This window comes from Schistocerca nitens, chromosome 8 (assembly GCF_023898315.1).
Source record: "Schistocerca nitens isolate TAMUIC-IGC-003100 chromosome 8, iqSchNite1.1, whole genome shotgun sequence".
In the NCBI taxonomy this organism is placed as follows: domain Eukaryota; kingdom Metazoa; phylum Arthropoda; class Insecta; order Orthoptera; family Acrididae; genus Schistocerca; species Schistocerca nitens.
The window spans coordinates 156,999,803-157,022,131 of record NC_064621.1 but is presented as its reverse complement, the minus strand read 5'-3'; the positions used below and the strand labels follow the sequence as shown (position 1 = coordinate 157,022,131).

The 22,329-nt window shown below is 37.8% G+C and overlaps 1 protein-coding gene across 1 annotated transcript in view; it reads right to left on the bottom strand.

Annotated features, from left to right (window-relative positions):
* The window catches only part of LOC126198479 (dmX-like protein 2), a 304,650-nt gene that overhangs the window by 145,302 nt on the left and 137,019 nt on the right, over positions 1-22,329 (bottom strand). The window contains exons 22-31 of the mRNA XM_049934840.1: positions 19,152-19,382; positions 14,655-14,815; positions 14,433-14,569; positions 12,184-12,326; positions 11,975-12,078; positions 11,795-11,894; positions 11,036-11,213; positions 8,845-8,972; positions 3,691-3,857; positions 3,455-3,607 (exon numbers count right to left, since the gene is read on the bottom strand). Of these exons, the coding sequence (XP_049790797.1) occupies positions 3,455-3,607; positions 3,691-3,857; positions 8,845-8,972; positions 11,036-11,213; positions 11,795-11,894; positions 11,975-12,078; positions 12,184-12,326; positions 14,433-14,569; positions 14,655-14,815; positions 19,152-19,382 (1,502 nt within the window). The remainder of the gene's footprint in view (positions 1-3,454; positions 3,608-3,690; positions 3,858-8,844; positions 8,973-11,035; positions 11,214-11,794; positions 11,895-11,974; positions 12,079-12,183; positions 12,327-14,432; positions 14,570-14,654; positions 14,816-19,151; positions 19,383-22,329) is intronic.

Sequence of the window (22,329 nt, the reverse complement as noted above, 5' to 3'; positions counted from 1 at the left end):
GGGGCAATAGGACCATGGGGCAGGGAAGAGTGGGGGCAGGGAAGAGTGGGGGCAGGGAAGAGTGGGGGCAGGGAAGAGTGGGGGCAGGGAAGAGTGGGGGCAGGGAAGAGTGGGGGCAGGGAAGAGTGGGGGGGGGGGCTGTTGGGTGGAGGGTGTGGAGTTGGAGACAGTAGGTTACCAAGTTGAGGACAGGATAATTTTGGGATTGGGAAATGTGTGTCAAAATAACGCCTAACTGTGCAGGTCAGAAATGCTGGTGGTGGTGGAGTGGAAGATCCAGATGGCCCAGGTTGTGAAGCAGCCACTGAAATTAAGAATGTTATGTTTTGGCTGCATCTTGTGCCACAGGATGGTGTACCATGCTCTTGACCACAGTTTGGCAGTAGTTATTCATCGTGGTGGTTAGCTGGTTGGTAGTCACACCAATATATAAAACAGTGCAATGACAGCAGGAGAGCTGCTTAGACAGATTGTCGGGCCTCAGACGGAACCAGTCGAAGGTCATGCCACCTCTTTCCCTGCCTGTACTCTGCTATCCCTCCCCCTTCCCTGCCTCACTCTAGATTTCCACTCAATGTGGCAGCTGCATTCTAGTCCGAGCTGCCAGAGATGGAAGCCACGTGTGCGAATGTGTATGTTCTCTTTTCTGAAGAATGCTTTGGCCAACAGGCTTTTTGTGTAACAGGCTTTTTGTTGCATCTGTCTCCAACTCAACAGTCATCTTCATAGTGAGTAGCAGTTTATCCTTTACCTAATATTGTTGAACTCCCTTGTGTGTTGCACAAGCCTGTGACCAGGCTACTGGCCTGACTGATGGAGAGGAGATGCTTATCATCCCACCACCTTTAACTCCTAGGAAAGATCTTCATACTAATTTGATAACAGACTGGGCAGACCTGATGCCATTCTGGAACAAGGAAAAATCCCCACCCCTATCTGACATTGAACGCAGTACCTCCAGGACCGGACCCTAGTACTCTACCACTTAAGACTACCATGGCCAATTCCATATGTATAGGAGAAGGAAAATATCTTTAGTGAACATACATACAGTTTAATAAGAAGCAGTTTACAATGATTATTCCTTTAACAGTAATGTAAGAGGTGTAGGGTATTTTAGTTATGTAAATTTGTGTACTAAATGTTCTGCCAGATTAAAAGTAAAGACAATACCAATAATAAATAGGGACTTAGTTTTAAGTGGAAGTCTATATTATTTGAAAGAGTGAGAATTCTGACAAGTGAAAGTTGTGATATGTGTAAACAAAGCAATAGAGGAAAATAAGCTTATAGCTTGAAGAATGTTCTGAACTTTTACACTAACTGAAAAAATAGAAGATGGGTTGATGCAAAATAGAATCAGTTACATAATGGATACTACATTTAACATGTTGGAATGAGTAGATGTTTACGGCTCAGTGACTGCTTAAATTGCATACCCTAGACTACAATTTGCTCTGTAGTAGGGTAATGAGACTAGCACTATGAGAGTGTCACAAATTGCTATTCAGTATTTAATAGAGTTTTAAATGGTTATCACTATGCAGAAAACTAAGTAATAAATTCTTGCATTAATAATACCCATCATGAATTAGGTGCACAAACCTATGCTAATCTATCATCATGCTTTTCTTGGCAGTTTATTCCACCACAGTCTCCCTATTGGAGACTACTGCTCATCTTACTGTGGTAGGCATCCATCACCCAATCTCAGTTTATTAGACTAGCACTTCGTGATGTCATAGTTCGAGATCAAAATTGTCTGACTTAGCACCAAAGAACCATGCCTCAAACACAAATGTAAGCTCTAAGCCATTCACTATCACATAAAGAGTAACTCTGAAACTCCAAATAATGTTTTCTGCTAGTGTATTCCAAACTGTTTCTCCAAATGTTTTCTGCCAGTGTATTCCAAACTATTTATACTACACATCTGTAAACACGTAATATTTTCTCCATTTCTTTGTCTTAGTCATGTGGATTAGCATTGGCATTAATCAAGGATTTAAACTTGTTCAAGGCAGGTGACAAATAATTACATCCATGATAATACAACTTCTCTTTCCTGTGAAGAGCATTATCAGTTATGTTTTTAGAAAACCAATATTTTTTGTGTGGACAGTTTAGTTGTTTGATTTCTGAAAATTATTTTCAGGACTACACTTCCATCATTGATCAAGAGTAGTATATTAAGAGTTTTCTGTTTTTGGAAGCAATTGGTGTACACAGTTAGTGCTTTCAGTTGTTTTATCAAGCTGTCAAATTCAACTTAAACAACACGGCATGCTAGTATTTATATCAGTTGCTAGGAGGCATATGATCCTTTAACGAGTATTGTCTAAGAACAAACTGATCCACTTGTACAAATTATTAATAATGTGCATCAAGTCTTTCTGAAACACCTTCAACTATATTTCTCACAGCATTCTTTGTTTCATTCGGAATATGATTTCACATTATTAAAGAGTTCTATGGGCATTTCACAGCTGCATTTCTCTCTCTCTCTCTCTCTCTTTTTTTTTTTTTTTTTTTTTTTTTGCGAGTTGTTTAGGGAGTTATTATCTTCACTTTAACCTTAGAAAGGCAGAACTAGAAACTTTTTATGTTTACCGGACTTCATCAGCAGGACAGCGATCTCAAATCTTCTGTTTGCTTTATTTAGGTCAGATTGCATGATTTTTTTAGAAACTATTTTTAATAAATCAAGTAAATGTTTCTGAGACTCCTTAAGTAAACAAAGGAACCATATTTTTATTGAAATGTCCTGGCAGATTAAAACTGTGTGCCGGACTGAGACACGACCTCGGGACCTTTGCCTTTCGCGGGCAAGTGCTCTACCAACTGAGCTACCCAAGCACGACTCACGCCCCATCCTCACAGCTTCACTTCTGCCAGTACCTCGTCTCCTACCTTCCAAACTTTACAGAAGCTCTCCTGCTGTGAGGACGGGGCGTGAGTCGTGCTAGGGAGCTCAGTTGGTAGAGCACTTGCCCGCGAAAGGCAAAGATTCCGAGTTCGAGTCTCAGTCCGGCACACAGTTTTAATCTGCCAGGAAGTTTCATATCAGCGCACACACTGCTGCAGAGTGAAAATCTCATTCTGGGCATATTCACTGCACAGTGACTTCCCATACTGTCTGTTGATTATGTGCTACAGTAAGGCAATTATTTAACAAAGGATAGTAAATATTTAATTTTTTCTATAGCTAACATGCTTTAATGGCTTGTGCAAAATACAAAAAAGACAGGATATGCAATTTTTTTTGATGGATGATGTATTACCAGTATATGCTACGGCATTTTTAACTAGCCACATTTTCCTGAATAAGGTGCACATTACTCTACCCATATCGCTACCCTTTCTTACAGAAAAGTTGAAATAAATTAAACACCACACATGGCTTTACAGCTAACGTAATAGGGAAGAAGGGAGAAAGTTCAAAGTTTTATCAAACCTGTCGCGGCCCAAAATGTGACAAGCCTTGACGCTCCTGACTCATGGATAAACGTCTTTCATGACGTTTTGGCGAATCTATTTCATCCTCCAGCAGTTCATCTAGTGTCTCATCTTCAACGGCCAAACTTCCATCAAATAAATTATTGTAATCCTTAAAAAAACATTAAGAAATTAGAACCACTGGTGTGAAATATGATAACAGCTATTAAACTGAAACTACGAGGAGAATTGTACCTCCTGATCTTCTGAGATTTGGGCAGCACTGCTAGTTGTTTCCCTGTCTGCAGCTAAGAGGGTCCACAATGGTAAGGGTGGTATAGAACTTATCTCAGCATAATCAAGTGTTAGTTCCTCAGGTATGGCAGTAGTGGAACCTCTCTGTTCAAGAGGGCTTGTAGTACCTGAATAATAAATACACAGCATAAAGCAATTTTTGATACAATTAAGGAAATAAACACAATACATAAAGAAGCGATAGAGAAAATAATAAGTATCAGAAAGATTGTGAAATTAATAACTCAGCAGTGAACTGCAAAACTGAAAAGACAAATGCCAACAGAAAAACAGCATTTTTATGCCACACACAGACACATTCAAAGAATAAAAAGCAGACTGACCAAAGGCTGACAGTTTTATGCAAAAATAAAATTTCTGCAGACAATTTGTCAACAGAGTGAGAAAGCATTACTAGTTTGCTCTAGAAGAAACTTGCTTCTTAGGGGCTATTTACCTTGATTTGCATACTCATGTTAACCTATTGTACAGAATAATATTTCACTCTCCTCTTTCCAATCTCTTCCCATCCACACCTACCTAGCTAATAGAAATTTCATAGTGAATATAATCTTTTCAGAAAATATACTTATGTAGCCATTATTTTTTCCTGTCACTGGTTAAGATTCCTTTGTACAGGAAAAGGAATGAGATTAAAGTGTGAGAATATGGCTAAGTAAAAGAAAGGAGATTGAAGTTTAATGATAGATCAATTGAGATGAGGCAAACAAAAGGGGAAGGTCACACCTGGCAAAGAGTCAAGAAGATACCATCTCATGTAAGATGAATGAAGCGAATTCATGGTAAGCACTGCATTTGGCAGTCTTAATAGATGGAAGAGTTCAGTCTCATGGTAAAAATATATTTGATGGCAAATACATATGAACTGAGGCAAAGAATTGGGGGAAAACAGATATACAAGAGAATTAAAGTCACTTAGAGAAAGCTTTTGACAATGTTGACTGGAATACTCTCTTTCAAATTCTAAAGGTGGCAGGGGTAAAATACAGGGGGCGAAAGGCTATTTACAATTTGTCCAGAAACCATATAGCAGTTATAAGAGTCGAGGGGCATGAAAGGGAAGCAGTGGTTGGGAAGGGAGTGAGACCGGGTTGTAGCCTCTCCCCAATGTTACTCAATCTGTATATTGAGCAAGCAGTAAAGGAAACAAAAGAAAAGTTTGGAGTAGGTATTAAAATCCATGGAGAAGAAATAAAAACTTTGAGGTTCGCCGATGACATTGTAATTCTATCAGAGACAGCAAAGGACTTGGAAGAGCAGTTGAACGGAATGGACAGTGTCTTGAAAGGAGGATATAAGATGAACATCAACAAAAGCAAAACCAGGATAATGGAATGTAGTCGAATTAAGTCAGGTGATGCTGAGGGAATTAGATTAGGAAATGATACACTTAAAGTAGTAAAGGAGTTTTGCTATTTGGGGAGCAAAATAACTAATGATGGTCGAAGTAGAGAGGATATAAAATGTAGACTGGCAATGGCAAGGAAAGCGTTTCTGAAGAAGAAAAATTTTTTAACATCGAGTGTAGATTTAAATGTCAGGAAGTCGTTTCTGAAAGTATTCGTATGGAGTGTAGCCATGTATGGAAGTGAAACGTGGAAGATAAATAGTTTAGACAAGAAGAGAATAGAAGCTTTCGACATGTGGTGCTACACAAGAATGCTGAAGACTAGATGGGTAGAACACACAACTAATGAGGAGGTATTGAATAGAATTGGGGAGAACAGGAGTTTGTGGCACAACTTGACGAGAAGAAGGGACCGGTTAGTAGGACATGTTCTGAGGCATCAAGGGATCACAAATTTAGCATTGGAGGGCAGCGTGGAGGGTAAAAATCGTAGAGGGTGACGAAGAGATGAATACACTAAGCAGATTCAGAAGGATGTAGGTTGCAGTAGGTACTGGGAGATGAAGAAACTTGCACAGGATAGGGTAGCATGGAGAGCTGCATCAAACCAGTCTCAGGACTGAAGACCACAACAACAACAACAACAACAACAACAACAATGAAATTCAGAATTGGTAAGAATATGAGGACTACAACACTGAACAACAATGGCAATAATATTATTAACAATGATAACATAAAAACAAAAATATATTGTTACACTGAATAAAATGACTGATGACTTGAGAAGGGGACAAGAAAGAGTTGCAATACAACAGGGTACGGAGAGACATAAGATATGTATTAAAAGAGAAATCTGACAATGCTGCACGACACTAAAATATAAAATGAAAAGAAAACCAATCAGGGAGGGGGGGGGGGTGTCATAGGGAGGAGGGGGAGAGAGAGTGCTAGATAGGATACACTCGACTGGAAGGGGTACTTTGTGAGTACAGGCTGGGAGTGGTTAAGGTGGAAAAGGAGGATGAGAGACCACAAATCTCCATAGGTTCCTGTAAACATGAGGTGTATTACACAGTACAAATATATTTTGTGAAGGTGGTGGCCTACGGCTCACTCAGTGGAAAAATGTCATATTTCAACCACCAACAGCAGCTGATATATAATTTTTCACAGAAAAATTTTGTATTGTGGGGATCTACAACTGTAGAATTATACCATGATTAAAAAACCACTTCAGCTGTATGACAAATATTTATTTATGATTCAAGTAGTCTCATGGCATTAGAGCCGCATTATCAGGGATAGATGTGTATACAAACAAGAGCAAAATGTATAAATATCCTGTTCAGATTAAAATGCAGTTGAACTACACATGAAATTATTTAGGAAAATATGTACTTACTTTTATTTCAAATGATAAACAGCAGATGACCCAACATTCTTACTCCAATTATGATAAAAATGTTCACCCATCAAGAGGTAAGTAGTCCAATTTAATACACGGCAAAATGCAGGGATCATCATCTCAGTACAGGAAGTCTACAATATGGATAAAGTAAACCAGATCATAGGGAAAGAAAGGGACATAATTTCAACATTCTCAAAGGGATTGAGGAGCAAAAACCATCTCTCAATGCATACCCTCAATGGGCAGCTAGAGTTGTGCTATCGCAATGTTTTAGCAAACTTCGACAGTTTGAATAGGACAATCTAGTACATATAATCTATTCCCTACTTTAAATCATTTTTATACACAGGTATTTGGTTTTTTACCTGAAAACACTCTGCCATTTCTGTACTTGACTTCCATAATTGTCAATCGCTATGAGACTCATAATCACTATTTATGCATTTTTGGTTCCCGAAGATCATTATTAATTAAGTACTACATAATTCCTTTATTTTACAACTGTATTCCACTTGGGATGGTTGACCACCTCCTGTTTTGAAAATAAAGTAATTATATCTTAGGTTTTTTTTATCTTTCACATGTAAAGTTAGTTCTAAAGATGTTACCCAACCTTCCCTGCCACCGTTTATGATACTATTCCTACATCGCCTCTCATTGCATACATTCTTACGTGCATGCTCCCTTTTTGCTTGTATGCACCAATTCAGCTCAGTTCATCTAGGTGGTCACTGTGTGCCTCATGTTGTCATTATGTCCAGACTATATTTTAATTTTCTCTTTGTCCAGTCCTCCTCCTGTCTAGACGATGATCTTTTGTAAGCAGTGTTTTGTCTAGACTAGACCTTCACTACCTATCATACAATTGTACAGACTCTGCTTTATGGGATTTACTTTATCTTACTAGGTGGAACATAGGTTTCCTCACCTACTCATAATTTGTTTTATTCTTTTACAGTCCGTCTGGTTTACCACTTTATCCTTATTCTAAATTTCCTGTATCAAGTTATGTTCCCTACATTCTGCCATCTTTTAAATTGGACTACTGACCCTATGACAGTTGAACACCTTTAGCACAATGGACAGATGCTGGGTCATCTACTGGTTATCATTTGAAATAAATTGTGAAATAATGTGAGTACATAATTTTCCTATATAGTTTCACATGTTGCTCAACTACATTTTAACTGATACAGGATCTTTATACTTTTTCTCTTGTTTGTATGCAGATGTACCCCTGAAGATGTGGCTCTAATGCCATGAAACTAGTTGGATCAGAAATAAATATTTATCATAACCTGAGGCATACTTTTTCATCATGGCAGAATCACTCTTTATTTCGGTCTTCAGATAATCTTCAAGTAACAAAGCATTTATACCAGCATAAGCAGCAATCTTAAAACTGTGGCATCAAGGAACATAAAACCCACCATATGGTACTGCCACCATTAGTGAAATATGTTTCATAGTCAATATTAAAATGTACCAACAGTGTAAATATTCATCCACATATTAGAGTCGAGTTCCATCTTTCCATGTGGATCCACTGTGCGTACTTGCCAGTATGACTGGTGACCCAACTGCATTAAAATCGAAGCAGGGACACAGCAGGGGTGCTAGGCACAACATCACAGATTTCAGCCTCCTCATATTTACCTTTACATAAGCTTTAACTTCAATAGCAATAAATTCCCAAAGCCTTCATTAAGTTTGTGACAGATATCATCATTTAAACACGAGAAAAGAGTGGTATGCTGAAGCTCAAGCATACTGCAATACATTTCAAATTATTGATTCCTACGTTTTCTGCTAGTTCTGTATCATGTAATATATAGACCTGATGGACAAAGAACAAAAAATTATTTAGAAAATTTGACTGAATTTTATCTGTATTTCTAATTTTGTTACTAACAATTAATTATAAACGAAGTGCATAAAATTATTTTTGTGCCCGGTCTACAGTACTTGCTGTAAAATGCAGGACTTCATTCATCACAAATCATATTTGATTCATGAAAAGAAACTATTATTCACTATCCACATTTGCTGCTACTGCAAAAGCCAAGGTAAACAGCCCCAAACAAAAAGTACAAAAGGCAGGCTACTATGCAATAAGAAACTTTTATACAGGAACACAACATGAAATTGTATGAGAGAAGCCATGGTCCCCTGCCTTACCCCACACATCCACTCACTCAGCTACTACAGACAACGCCTTGCTCTGCTCTGGCCAGCTCAGCAGTGTTGTTAACAGCAGCAAAGTGGCTGAGCAGCTCAAGCTGTAAGCTGCATGTTACTTCTAACCGGGGATACAGGAATGGCTTTACTCTCATACCTGCACTAACGTAGCTCACAGACAACGTACGCGAACGAGACCAACCCCTCTGTCGTACTAGGTTCTCCTCGTCTGTGCTGGATTGAAGCATTCCACCCTGTCGCACTGTACATGTTCCTGATATGCATCTGCAAAAGTGGACATTATCTCAGAGGAACAAAATCAGCTGGTATCAAGATATCTACAAAGTACTAAAAACTCTGTATTACTCAACTCTTGCATTTCCATAAGTATTATTGTTTCAATATTAGTTCAGTGCACACAAATAATTTAATTTATGAGCAACAGAGGCCACACTGCACTGATCCAAATATAGTTCTTGAAATCATGCATTCTGTTCTTTTTCTCATTTTATTAACTAGTTGAATGAAACACTGACTCCCACTTTGCAAGTTAATTTCCAGGAGTTCTAAGACATGCATGTTACATTATATTATTATGAGGAAATGAAATAATATTTGGATACAACATACAGTGCAAAGCATATGATCTCTCATTAAATTTACCCTCGTGTTTCCCATCGTAAAGAATGTTAAAAGACAGAACTTGTAAGAAAGAGATATAACAGTACATGTTGTTGCAACATTTAAAATTAAGCTAACAAATTAACACACATACAACAATATCATTTTATAAATATGGTACTAATAAGGGGCGATTCTAGAAGTCTGTCACGGGGGGAGCTAATTGGGGGGGGGGGGGTTTGGGGAAATGGAATATCGCTTAACAAAAGGAGAGTTGGGGTCCTCCACTGACAAATTGGTAAAATTTGGTGTTGCTTAACATAGTTTTTGGTAACTATTTTGGAGTTTGGGGTAAAAAACATGCATTAATAAATAATAAGACACCCATTTTAAGTTTAATGATATTTATTGGTTTAGATCGTAAGCTATTTGCTGCTGTTATTCTTTTGTTAAAATGTGTTTGAAATACATTGCAACCTGTATTGCTACATAATTATATATATAAAAAGATTGAATCTGTTGGAGTAATATATTTGCTAATTTCTGAAGTCATTTTATCCAGTGTAATATGATACTCCATTGGGGTGGGGTGGAGTGGAGTGGGGTGGGGGGCTATAACCCCCATAGCCCCCCCCCCCTCCTTACCACCACCCCTGGTACTAATAACTTATTTTAGTGACAAAAAGTAAGTGTAATTGTTTCACAAAAAACTTGTGTTTCTTTGCTGGCCTAAGGACAAAGGTACAGTATAACTTCCTTGCAATTACAGACAAGCAGGTGCAATAATCCACACTCTCTAATGCTGATGGTCCACAATTAATGAAGAATATGAAGTATTTAATACAAATGAAAAGAATACAAAACTGCTTGTATAAAATGCAAATTAACATCCTGTTTTTAGTACTTTTGTAAACAGAAGCCACTGCCAAAAAGTGAGTACGGAGGTGCTAGTGAATATGGCTGCAAAGAGCACTTTGATATACATTCCCTTTCCTTATACAAACTCAAACTATAATAAGCATTCATAAAATTCTGAAGTTCTATGTAATGAGATTGTATCTAGTGCCAGTATCAAGAACTTACAACTTGCTTTCTAAACTTCATTGTTTACATTTTATCTTAGGAGATCTGTTTTCTGTCATAATAAAAAAAAGTAAAAAGAGTTTTCATCATTTCAAGTATCACATGAAAGTTTAACAGTGCTGACACTTAAAAGGCAATATAAGTAAACTCAACTTCCATTACTGAATTTATGGAAAATGGAGGGAAAGTCATGTTTAGCACAGTTAAATTACGGTTATGTGGAATGTAAATTGAATGTATTCATGTAAGTTTGTTATTCTACGGGAAAAATGACAATGTGTGACACACTTACAATATCGGAATCCAAGTCTTGTGGACGTCGTCATAAGTTCTTTACAAATGCAGTAATAAACCAAAAATATAAATTTTTGCAGAAGAAAGACTGGTTAATATGCTAAAATTAAGAAAGAAATGCTTTATCTCAAATGATATAACAACAAGACAATGAAGGAGTAAGATACCAGAGACAATACATCTCTTTCTTTCCAGCAGCTTATTGTAAAGAATAAATTTTAGAAAGATGAATAGTACAGCAAGAAGTAGTAATGATTAATGCAAATTTAAATGAAAACTTATTCTTTTAAAAATCTATGTTTTTTTTTAAAAAAAAGAGAGATACTTTTACTTTTGTGAACCATGCATACCTTACTAAATGTGCTAATATAGCTTTCACCCAACGTATTTTCCCAGAGTTCAGCAGCTCCATTAGTTGTTTTGGATGATACTGTGGCAAGACAGGGCAAGCTATACGGCTGGCTTCAAAAAGTCCATAGTCAGGCATATAATCAGAACCTCCCAACTGCTCAGTCTGCACAATAGCACCTGCAGCCAGGTAACAACAAATGTAATTATTTCAATAGTCTTTTTTTACATGCTGCCACTAACATATATATTGGGTCCTTTATGTTCAAGGTTAATTCTTTAAGTGGTACATAGGAAAAAGGAAACCAATTAGACAGTTTACAGGATAATTTTCTGGATGCTCAAAACATTTGTAATGTGGGCACAGCAGTGGAGTGCAAAGTATGAAAACCCATCCTAATGACAAATGAGAATTCTTTACACTGATAGCATTTGATTAGTTCTACGTGTTGAACCATATCAGGGAAATGATAGCACAAATAAGCAATTACAAATTCTCTACTAGTGGAAAGGGAAATGATAGCACAAATATGCAATTAAAAATGCTCTACTAGTATGATGGATGATTTATCATCCATGAATTGTGGTTTTATTTAGTACCATCTCAAACACACTACAAATGTTTCAAAGCACCTGGATCCATATCTGTTTTGTTCCAGTATAAAATACCCCCCCCCCCCCCCTCCCCCACGCACTTTTGTTCCTATCACTGCATATCAGTTACAGTATAAAATATTAGGTTCATCAGAGTAGCACCATACCTCTAATCTTTTTGCTATCCAGCATTGTTAAATTGATGGAGCTGACACGGGAAAGATGAGGCATGGAGCTGACATTGGCTAATCGACGTTGCGAAGTTTCCTGTAAGCCAACAGAAAATTTATTACACAACTTTGATACAAATTCAAATTTTACAGCATCTTGCTACTTTCTTTCAATACCTGAGCCAAATTTCTTAAGTCTTCATCTCTCAAGTTTCTAGAATCTTGATATTCATCTGATTCTTGATGGGCTAATCCCACACCACGATCACGAGCAACTGAAGCTACGAAAATTGAAATATATTTCTGTGAATACTGTAGAGCAAAAATTATTACAGTCTTTATTAATAATTACTGCACTGAATATATACAGCACACAAGGAACTTACATTTTGGTTTCCACTGTGAGTAAACATGCATCTCACTATCCATTCCAACAACAAGTATACCGTCTCGAACCCATGATATCTGCATAGGCAAAGGTGGTAAACTATCAGCTGTTACCAAGTCCACCTTACGCAATTTCATCCACCTATAAACATGTTACAGTGAAACTAAAAAAATGTATCTGAAATCTGGGCTACTGCGCGTATTTGACTTATATTAAAATAAGTTAAAAATAAAGACTATTATAATACAGCAACAAAAATAGTAAAAGATGATATAATTATTGTTTTCCTGCTTTAGCCACTTAATTCTCCAATCACAACTCAATGCATTGGCTGCATTACTATTCAAAGGGTACAGTAAAGGTGACGAGATGTTTCTCGTACCTTATTTTAATTTCAATAGTAGATATAGTATAGTGTAGTACATGTTTCTCACAAGCGTTTAGCTGATTTGAAAGACAATTAAACTTTGGGCCTCTAAATTTAATTAGTGTCCACCTTATGTCTGAATTCTGTTAGCTGGTTCCTCTTGCTACACCACCTCTAAATTTCTACACAAAATCAACAGAACACCGAAATATACATACTTTCAAGAAATAATAAGTTCCATATTAATAAACTAATTGAAATCATTTTGATGTCACTTGCATTGAATCATGCAGTAAACTGTTAACAAAATGCCACCTGAAGATGATCAAAATACGAAACACAGAGCAATAATTATGTGATACTGTCAAATGAATAAACATAAATAAAGCCCAATCACAGTGGACTATTCCAGCATGAATGCCGAGAAGAACATCTGTAAATGAAACACATTGTTACTTTCGAGCAAATGTAACCACAAAAGACAGCTCACATGTCACAATAGCAGCTTGCACCTGCACACCTAAAACAAAGCTGAAAAGAAATAACTATGCCAGATCTAATTTGGACAAATATATGTGCTGTTTCCATTAATTTAGAATCATATAAGGAAGCCTAAAAAATTAAGCAAGGAAGGAAGGAAGGAAGATTGAAATTTAATGCCTCACTGATAACAATGCAGTCATTTGAGACAGAGCATAAGCTCAGGCAAAGTTACGAAAGGAAATCAGCCATGGATCTTTTTAATAAACCATTCTGACACTTGCCTAGCTAAACCAGAGAAAAAAGATCTGCAGGTATGTATGGGAATTTTTAACTTTGTTTCTTTTGACGAGAATTCAGAGTGTTACTATTCCACCAGTTTCACAATGTTCAATTTAAAAGAAGTGGACATTGCCATGATCTGGAAATAGTCATGATGGCTGAGAGTTTCAAAACAAAACTAACCAGAAAATTTATATGACAATAACATTTCAAGATACAAATTTTGTGGTATGCTGTTCAGTGACTTACACAAATTTTCAGACTTTAATTTTACCATTCTACATAAAATAACAGGAACACAGAAGCTGGCATTCTGAAAATATCATGGATGGTGCAATTTTGATTTGAAGTGGGGAAAGTTCATACCATCATGTACACGAACATGGTATACGCAATGATCTTAATCCACTTTAAAAAAATTGCATCTGATATATCAATACAACTTCTAATAATTATCGTATTTGTTTCATTCTGTCTAATTCTTTTCAAATTCATATGATCTGTAATGATATAAATACATATATGTAGAATTCATACTTTCAACTTAAGTTTTTAATTTATTAGTTCTCACTCTGAGCACATTACCAAAATAAATTAACATTTTCAATATGAATGTAGTTAAAACTCTCCCACTATGACATCGTCTAACACAGTAAATACAGTAAAGTTATACTGAAAGATTAGTTAAGAAGTGTTAAAACAATAAATATTTAGATTATGTACCTTACTTCTCTAAGTAGTAACACTTAGCAACAAAACAAATGACAGAAGTTAAGGACAGGGAATGAGATCATTAGCATGAAAAAGCATAAAAGATTAAAGAGTTGTGGTATGGAAGCACCAGTGATTGTATTATAGCTGGGTTCTGGCTTTTCTTTGCTATGAGGGTTTTGATAAGAAGCACAATTCCATTATGAAGCACAAATACAGATTTTTACCTATAAAATAACACACATTACAAGTGTGTGTAAAACATACACACATAAGCTCACAAGCAAAGTCAGTAAAAGAGCAATGTTAATCCACAAAATTGTTTTACTGATCACACAATAGAAGGATCTGCTAACTTCTAATTATCTATTCAGTAGCACTTTTAGAAGTACATTAACTGAAGTCACCTGATCTCATCCACAAACTGAGGAACAGCCAATGAAGAAGCCTTCCTCAAGATAGGCCTGTTTGTTGACTGAGACTCTTTCATAGCCTTCATGTTCGCTTGGGCAAGGTCACTTGAAACAGGAGTAAACAGCAAGATCTGTAACAATGTAATTTGTATTTGCTTGTTCCTATCTAACCATTAACCTCTTAACACAGTAACCACCATAAGTAAAATTTCCTACCTTGCTTCCTACGCCAACAGTAAGTATATGGGAACCATCTTCTTTTGATACCCAATCTAGTTGCACTAAGTGTTTCTGAGTAAGTGGGCAGGTATTTCCACATTCTATGATTGACTTACGCAGTGACTGCAATGTACTGAAACTGGGAACTGCTAACAAACCTGCAATGTTAGGGAAATCCATTAGAGTTAATAAAACAATTTCTCAGAAAGTTTAACACACTGTCTATGTTTGTTAAGTCAGAATCTTGTATTTTTGGAATTACTGCAAAGGGTTTTAAGCATGTTTCAATAAGCCACATACATGCTGTCAATGAGCTGAAAAGAAGAAATGATGGAATATGATAAAAGCTGTAGCATTTATACACTGAAGCATCAAAGAAACTGGAATAGGCATGTGTATTCAAATACAGAGATACGTAAACAGGCAGAATAAGGCGCTGCAGTTGCAAATGCCTAAATAAGATAACAAGTGTCTGGCGCAGTTGTTAGATCAGTTACTGTTGCTACAATGGCAGATTATCAAGGTTTAAGTGAGTTTGAACTTGGTGTTATAGTCGGCACATGAGTGATGCGACACAGCATCTCCGAGGTAGCGATGAAGTGGGGATCAAATCTCCAACATCGCTGCGGCCTGAAGAAGATCCTGCAAGGACAGGACCAACGACGACAGAAGTGCAACCCTTCCGCAAATTGCTGTAGATTTCAATGTTGGGCCATCAATAAGTGTCAGCTTGTGAACCATTCAATCAAACACCACTGACATGGGCTTTCGGAGCTGAAGGCACACTTGTGTACCCTTGATGACTACACAACACAAAGCTTTATGCCTCGCATAGGCCTGTCAACGCCAACATTGGACTGTTGATGACTGGGAACATGTTGCCTGGTAGGACGAGTCTCATTTTAAATTGTATTGAGAGGATGGATGTGTATGGGCATGGAGACAACCTGATGAATCCATGGACTCTGCATGTCAGCAGGGGACTGTTCAAGGTGGTGGAGGCTCTGTAATGGTGTGGGGCATGTGCAGCTGGAGTGATATGGGACCTCTGATATGTCTAGATACAACTCTGACAGGTGACATTCACATAAGCAACCTGTCTGATCACCTGCATCCATTCACATCTACTGTGCATTCCGATGGACTTGGGCAATTCCAGCAGGAGAATGCAACATCCACACATCCAGAATTGCTACAGAGTGGCTCTTGGAATACTCTTCTGAGTTTAAACACTTCTGCTGGCTTCCAAACTCCCAGACATGAGCATTATTGAGCATATTTGGGATGGCTTGCAATGTGCTGTTCAGAAGAGCTCTCCACCCCTTCGTACTCTAGGGAAGTGTGCCACATTCTTTGGCTCTACAGGTTAGGTGTTTCATGGATATTAGTTTAAGGTGGTGGTGGTGTTATAAAGTACTGGCCTACTGGGATACACCATTGTGCACTTATATTTGGGTATTCAGCATTGAAGTTCCTATAAACTTATTTGCTTCTTAAAATCATTGTTTAATCAAATAATTAGACAACTAGGTGGATCTGGTTTTTCAAATCACAACTTCAAACACCCCCCCCCCCCCCCCCCACACACACACATACACCCCAGAGGAGCTGAACACACAGTGCTGGTATTGGTGTGGGTGGACTGGGTGAAAAGAGGGAGAAAGGGGCAGTAAGCTGGAGTGGGGTTGGTAAGTGGTAAAGGGAGCAGGCGCATGGGATAGGAATGTAACCGGGGCTCCAGAACATGCAAGTTGTGGAGCGCACAATGACAATGCGAAGGTATAGATTGGGTAGGGGGTGACAGAACAGATGTGAGGAAGACTGTTGTGTAGAGGGTTTGGGTGCAGTGGGTTAGCAGAGGATGTACAGTGAGGAGAACTCTCGTATGTGTAATTCTGCACAGCTGGTGCTGGAATGAAGGAGCCAGATGGTATGGGTTGTGAAGCAGCCACTGAAATCTAGCATGTTGCTCTCAGCAGTGTGTTCTGCCACTGGGTGGTCAAACTCTATTCTTAGCCACAGTTTGGCGGTGGCCATTCATTTTGGGGAACAATTGGTTGGTGGCCATTTCCACATAGAATGATGTGCAGAAATTGCAGCAGCTGGTTCGCATGCTGCTTTCACAAATGGCCCTGCTTCTGATGGGTTAGGATAAGCTTGTGACAGGAATGGAGTAGGATGTGGTGGGTGGGAGAACTGGCAGGTTTGGCATCTTGATTTTCACAGAGATGTGACCCTTGTGGCAAGGATTTGATAGTGGGACTGGAATAGGGATGGACCACAATGACACACAGTTTGGGTGTGTGGCAGAATACCACTTTAGGAGGAGTAGGAAGGATCGTTGGTAGGATGTCCCTCATTTCTGGGGATGACGATAAGATATAATTGGATCGCTGAAAGAACATCTGCGACAGATGGTGGCTATGCTACCAATGCTATTATGTGACTGTTTGCAGTTACATATGTTGTTCACCCTACTATACTGTTTGCAGTTGCATGTGTAGTTCACCCTACTATACTGTTTGCAGTTGCATATGTTGTTCACCCTACTATACTGTTTGCAGTTGCACATGTTGTTCACCCTACTGTGAGTATCACACCAGAAAATTCTACAGCCCTTGCAATGCCATACTACTGAAAAAATGGTAATAACCTTGGGCAGTGAAGCTAGTGACAACGACATAGGAGATGTGAATAATGACAACATTCTCTTTGAAGACTGTGGAGTCTACCATCTTTCATGAGTTGCAGGTAAGAGATGCATCTATGTGTTAAAATACAGAAACATCAAAATCTTTCATTTATCTCGACATACATTTCCAAACTTTTTCTTTTTAATTGTTGTTGTTGCTGTTCCTGCTGCTGCTATCATACCCTAATCTTATTATTAACTCTTCCACTCTTTTTCCAACACACCTTTTCAGTGCCATGATGATTCCAAGATGTGCCATGTATGTTTGACAATATTGTTCCATTCCGTGGGAGTAATATGCTCCATGCCACACATACTAAAAATTTTATTTCTTTTAATTTAAAACTTCTATTTCACTCTGCAGCATATGATTTCACCTGAACCCACACAAGTCCCGTTGCATTAAAATGGCAATAATATGGTAGGAGGTGCAAAACTCTATGACCACTTCTTTCTGCAATTTTGTCAGTCTCATAAAAGGTTGTAGAGGACTGAGGATAGGGTGTCTTGGCAAGGGTTCAGATCATGAAGATATTGTCAATGAACCTGACCTAGTCAAAGAATTTGGGATTTTGAGAGGCAAGGAAGATTTCCTCTAGGTGTCCAATAAACAGGTCACTATAGGAGAATGTCATGAGGGTGGTCATGGCTCTGGCATGGATTTGTCTGTATATATTCACCTAAAAAGAGAAGTAGTTGTGAATGAAGATATAACTAGGAAGGTGTTTAAGGAATGAGGTAGTGGGTTTGGAGGCAGAAGGAAGTTGGGAGGGACAGTGTTTGATAGCAAAAAGGCTATGGACATGACGGATGTTGGTATTGAATTGGACTCCTTGGCATTTTATGGTGAGCCTGCACAATGTAGCTGCAGAGGTGTTTTTTCTCTTTTTCTTTCTTTTCTTTTCACTAGTTCATTTCAGATTTATCTGGAAACTAGCAAAGTTTTCATTCTTTTTCGTGTGTCTGTTGACTAGTCAATGCTTCTTCAGTGAGTGGTCTCCTTTACTCCTAAATTATTAAACAACTGTAGTTAAACGAGAGTTTCTTACTTCTGCTTTCTTTTAGTGTCTTCGCAGAAGGTAATGAACTTTGCTTGTATTACCTGACAAGGCAAACTGTAGTCCCAACTGGAGTGACAGCAACACTGTTTCCATAATGAATCTTCACTCTTCAGTGGAGTGTGTGCTGATATGAAACTTCCTGGCAGATTAGAACCGTGAGCCAGTCTGGGACTCGAACACAGGACTTTTGGCTTTCACGGGAAAGTGTTCCACTATCCAAGTACGACTCGCAAACAGCCCTCACAACTTTACTTCCTGCAGGACAATTTATGTGAAGTTTGAAAGGTAGGAGACGAGGTACTGGCAGAAGTAAAGTTGAGAGGATGGGTTGTGAGTCGTGCTTGGGTAGCTCAGTAGATACAGTACCTGCCAATGAAAGGCGAAGGTCCTACTTTTGAGTCCTGCTCCAGCACACAGCTTTATCTGCCAGGCAGTTTCAGTATCAATGTGTTTGTGATTGAAAAGAAAAGAAGAAAAGAAATGGAATGTGGCTGAACCAGGCCCTACGACCCAGATATTTCCTACAATGACTGTGACTACTATCTCCACTGTGAGATAGTTTGTTTTCTTTTTCAGAGTTTGCATAACTAGAATTTGTTTGGTGTAATAATAGACTTTTTTGAAAAATGTAAGACACAGTCCTGGTTAAGAAAATTATAAAAAAATCATTGAATTCTGTACTGAAATTTAATACAGCACTTTTCATTCACCAAATTATAGTAAAAATATTTTTTCACTAACCTCCACTTGTCTTTTGAAGGCTGTGGTGATCATGCCCAGTCTGATCACCATTCTTGAGTGGAGATCGAATGTCTTCTGATGACAGTGTTTGCAATATGTGGTTCAAACGTTGCTTCTTTTGTAAAAAACGGCTATCATACAAGTAGCTGAGGTCCAGGTGAGGGTCTACTTGAATACGGGGTAAATGAATATTTTTTAAGTGAATTGTATCTTCCAGAACCCATTCTGAACCTGAAACAAATTGTGCAAAATGTCACCTGCATGTGTTTTGATATCTAGTTTTTATCATGTTTTTGCGTTCTGTACTATAAATACTGTATAACTGTGAACCACTTGACATATAAATATATGAAAATAAAAAATAGTAACAATTTTCTTAAATTCTTTCAGTATAAGTTACTAAATAAGTCTCTCTCAGCTCTGTAATACACAAATTATTCTGGTTTTATCCAAGATAAAAGGACAACAAATGAGCTTGGTGAGGGGAAGGGGAATATAGAGCAGAAAAAAAATTAAATTGGTACAATAGAGGAAGTGAAATACACGATGTTACCACCCTTTGCTGGCCAACACCTCAGCCATTACAACTAAATCAGCCAGTCTTTTCTCTCATACAGAGAAAGGACCAACTGAGTCATCAGCATTGGTCCAGGAGCCCTGAAATTTGCAATGGACAGTATCTACATTAATACAAAGCACCCTTGTGAGCCACTGCTATGAACTCACCTGTATTTTCCCTAGGCTCAGTATGGTACTGGCTGCCAGCCAGTGGCACACTGACCCAGGAGTTGAGTTGCACCGAGATCTGCACATGCCGGTGTCTACCAGTACCATCACAGCTCACTGGCATATAACCCAGACCAGAGGCCACTTAATCTCTCTCACTTGCACTGTTATGATCCTCACTAGTACTGGGATCTTGTGAACTGATCTCTGCTATGATCTTGGCTGCGCTATTTCAAACTTGTAAATGTCTGTGTTATGTTGTGGAGTTTGATGCTCTCACTGAACAATTTAACTATTACGGGTACTTTTCTTGTGTGGTTACCACAAACGAGTTTTGTAAATGACTAATCGATCATCAAAAATGTCAAGTATTATTTCCACAATGCAGTTTCCTGACAATGTTAAAATACCCATCAGACTAATCTAATACATACCAAATGTGTGTGCCAAAGATAAAAATATCATGATTGGCATGATGTTATGCATACAGAGATTCAGATTTTTGTTGTAATTGTAGGTAGAAACAAATGGAAACTGAGTAGCAGTCTACTCAATTTTGTATCAAAACAACAAATTTAAGATATATTTCTTCCTGAAATGCACCAATTAACACCCATTAAAACATCACAGAAATAATTTGGAAGAATTTGTGTGCTGTGGTATTCATTCTAAAAAGACTGGTTCATACCTGTGGAAGTTTTTTCATCTTTGTATAACTACCACAAGCTGTATCCATTTCAACCTGCTTACTATAGCAATCCTGGATCTCCTCCTACAATTCCCCACCCCATTCCCCACTCACCCCCAACACCAATACCAAATCATCTGTTTGTGGTGTCTTGGATTGTGCCTATCAGCAGATCCATTCTTTTAGTCATGTACCATAAAGCTCTTTGTTTGCCTGATTCAGTGCAGTACTTCTTCACTAGTTAATCAACCTATCCAACTAATTTTCAGCATTACTCTGTAACACCACATTCCAAAACCTTCTATTCTTTTCTTGTCTGTGCTATTTATGGTCAACATTTGACTTCCATATAACACTAAACTCCAAAAACATACTTTTAGAGAACACTTCAAAAAGCTTAAGTTTATTTTGATGTTCCTTTTTCAGGAAATCTTTTCTTGCTATGGCCAACCTGTATTTTATATAGTTTCACAACTTCAGTCACCGTCAGTTATTTTGCAGTTCAAACAACAACAACAACAACAACAACAACAACAACAACAATAATAATAATAATAATAATAATAATAAAAACTTGTCTGCTCTGCTACCTTTGGTGTCATTTCCTAAACTAATTCCCGCAGTAAATGCCTTATTTAACACTTTCAGACCCTCTGATTACAGCTGTGTACATTAACTTTCACTTTGTCTTCACTGCAACAGAAGTATTTTTCCCAAATGGGAACCTAAGGTACACATTTGTGACTGTTTAACCTTTTCATCATGTGCAAGTTCTGCCAACTGCTGAGCACCACCATGAAAATATTAGCAAGTCAATGCAGCAGTGCATAGCAGCTCATGACCACCAGAATACACGGATGTGGTTGGTTCACTATATTCTACCATATAATTGAATATTGTTATTGTTATTTTGCGTGATAATTCTTGAATGATCATGTTACTATTCATTACAATAGAGATTTTTTTCATAATCAATTATTTTAGTATATAAAATGAAGCCAAGTGTGCAACGTATGCTTTGAAAACAGTTACATATTTTTGTATAAATCTTGCATCTAAAATCATTAAAAAGTTACCTAAGAGCATTACCACATAAAGAAAAAATTTTTTTCCTCTAGCAAAAAATCAGGTTTGAAAGGGTTAATTTAACTACTTTCCATCACCCTTGTTTAACTTTTGTTGTTTTCATCTTACAACTCTTTTTCAAGATATCCACTCTCTTCAACAGTTTTTCCAAGTTCTTTGCTGTCTCTGACTGAATTATAATAACATTAGCAAAGGTTGAAGTTTTTATTTCTTCACACTGCACTTCAATTCTTGCTTGCTTTACACAAAGATCAAACAACATAGGAAAAAGGTTGAATTCAAGCTTCAATCCCTTGCCAGTTACTGCCTCCCTTTCACTCTCTTCGACTCTTATAACTGCATTTTATCCCAGATGACCAGTGAAATCTGTTAAAAGCTTTTTGTAAATCTACAAGTGCTTTGAATGTGGGTTTGCCTTTCTTGGGCCTATTTCTTAAGATAGGTCATATGGACTGTAATGTTTTACATGTTTCTACATTATATTCCTGAAAGTGGATGGGGGGGGGGGGGGGCGGCAAGTTTGATGTTAAATCATGGGAAGGATATTCTGAGATCAGCCTACATGTGTGGCAGAGCCTGGTTTGAAACATTTCCTGTGCTTATCATTGTGTGAAGTGAAAGCTCTTTCTCAGCTGGACACACTAATAAACAAAATTTTTGACACTTAATTCATACTTT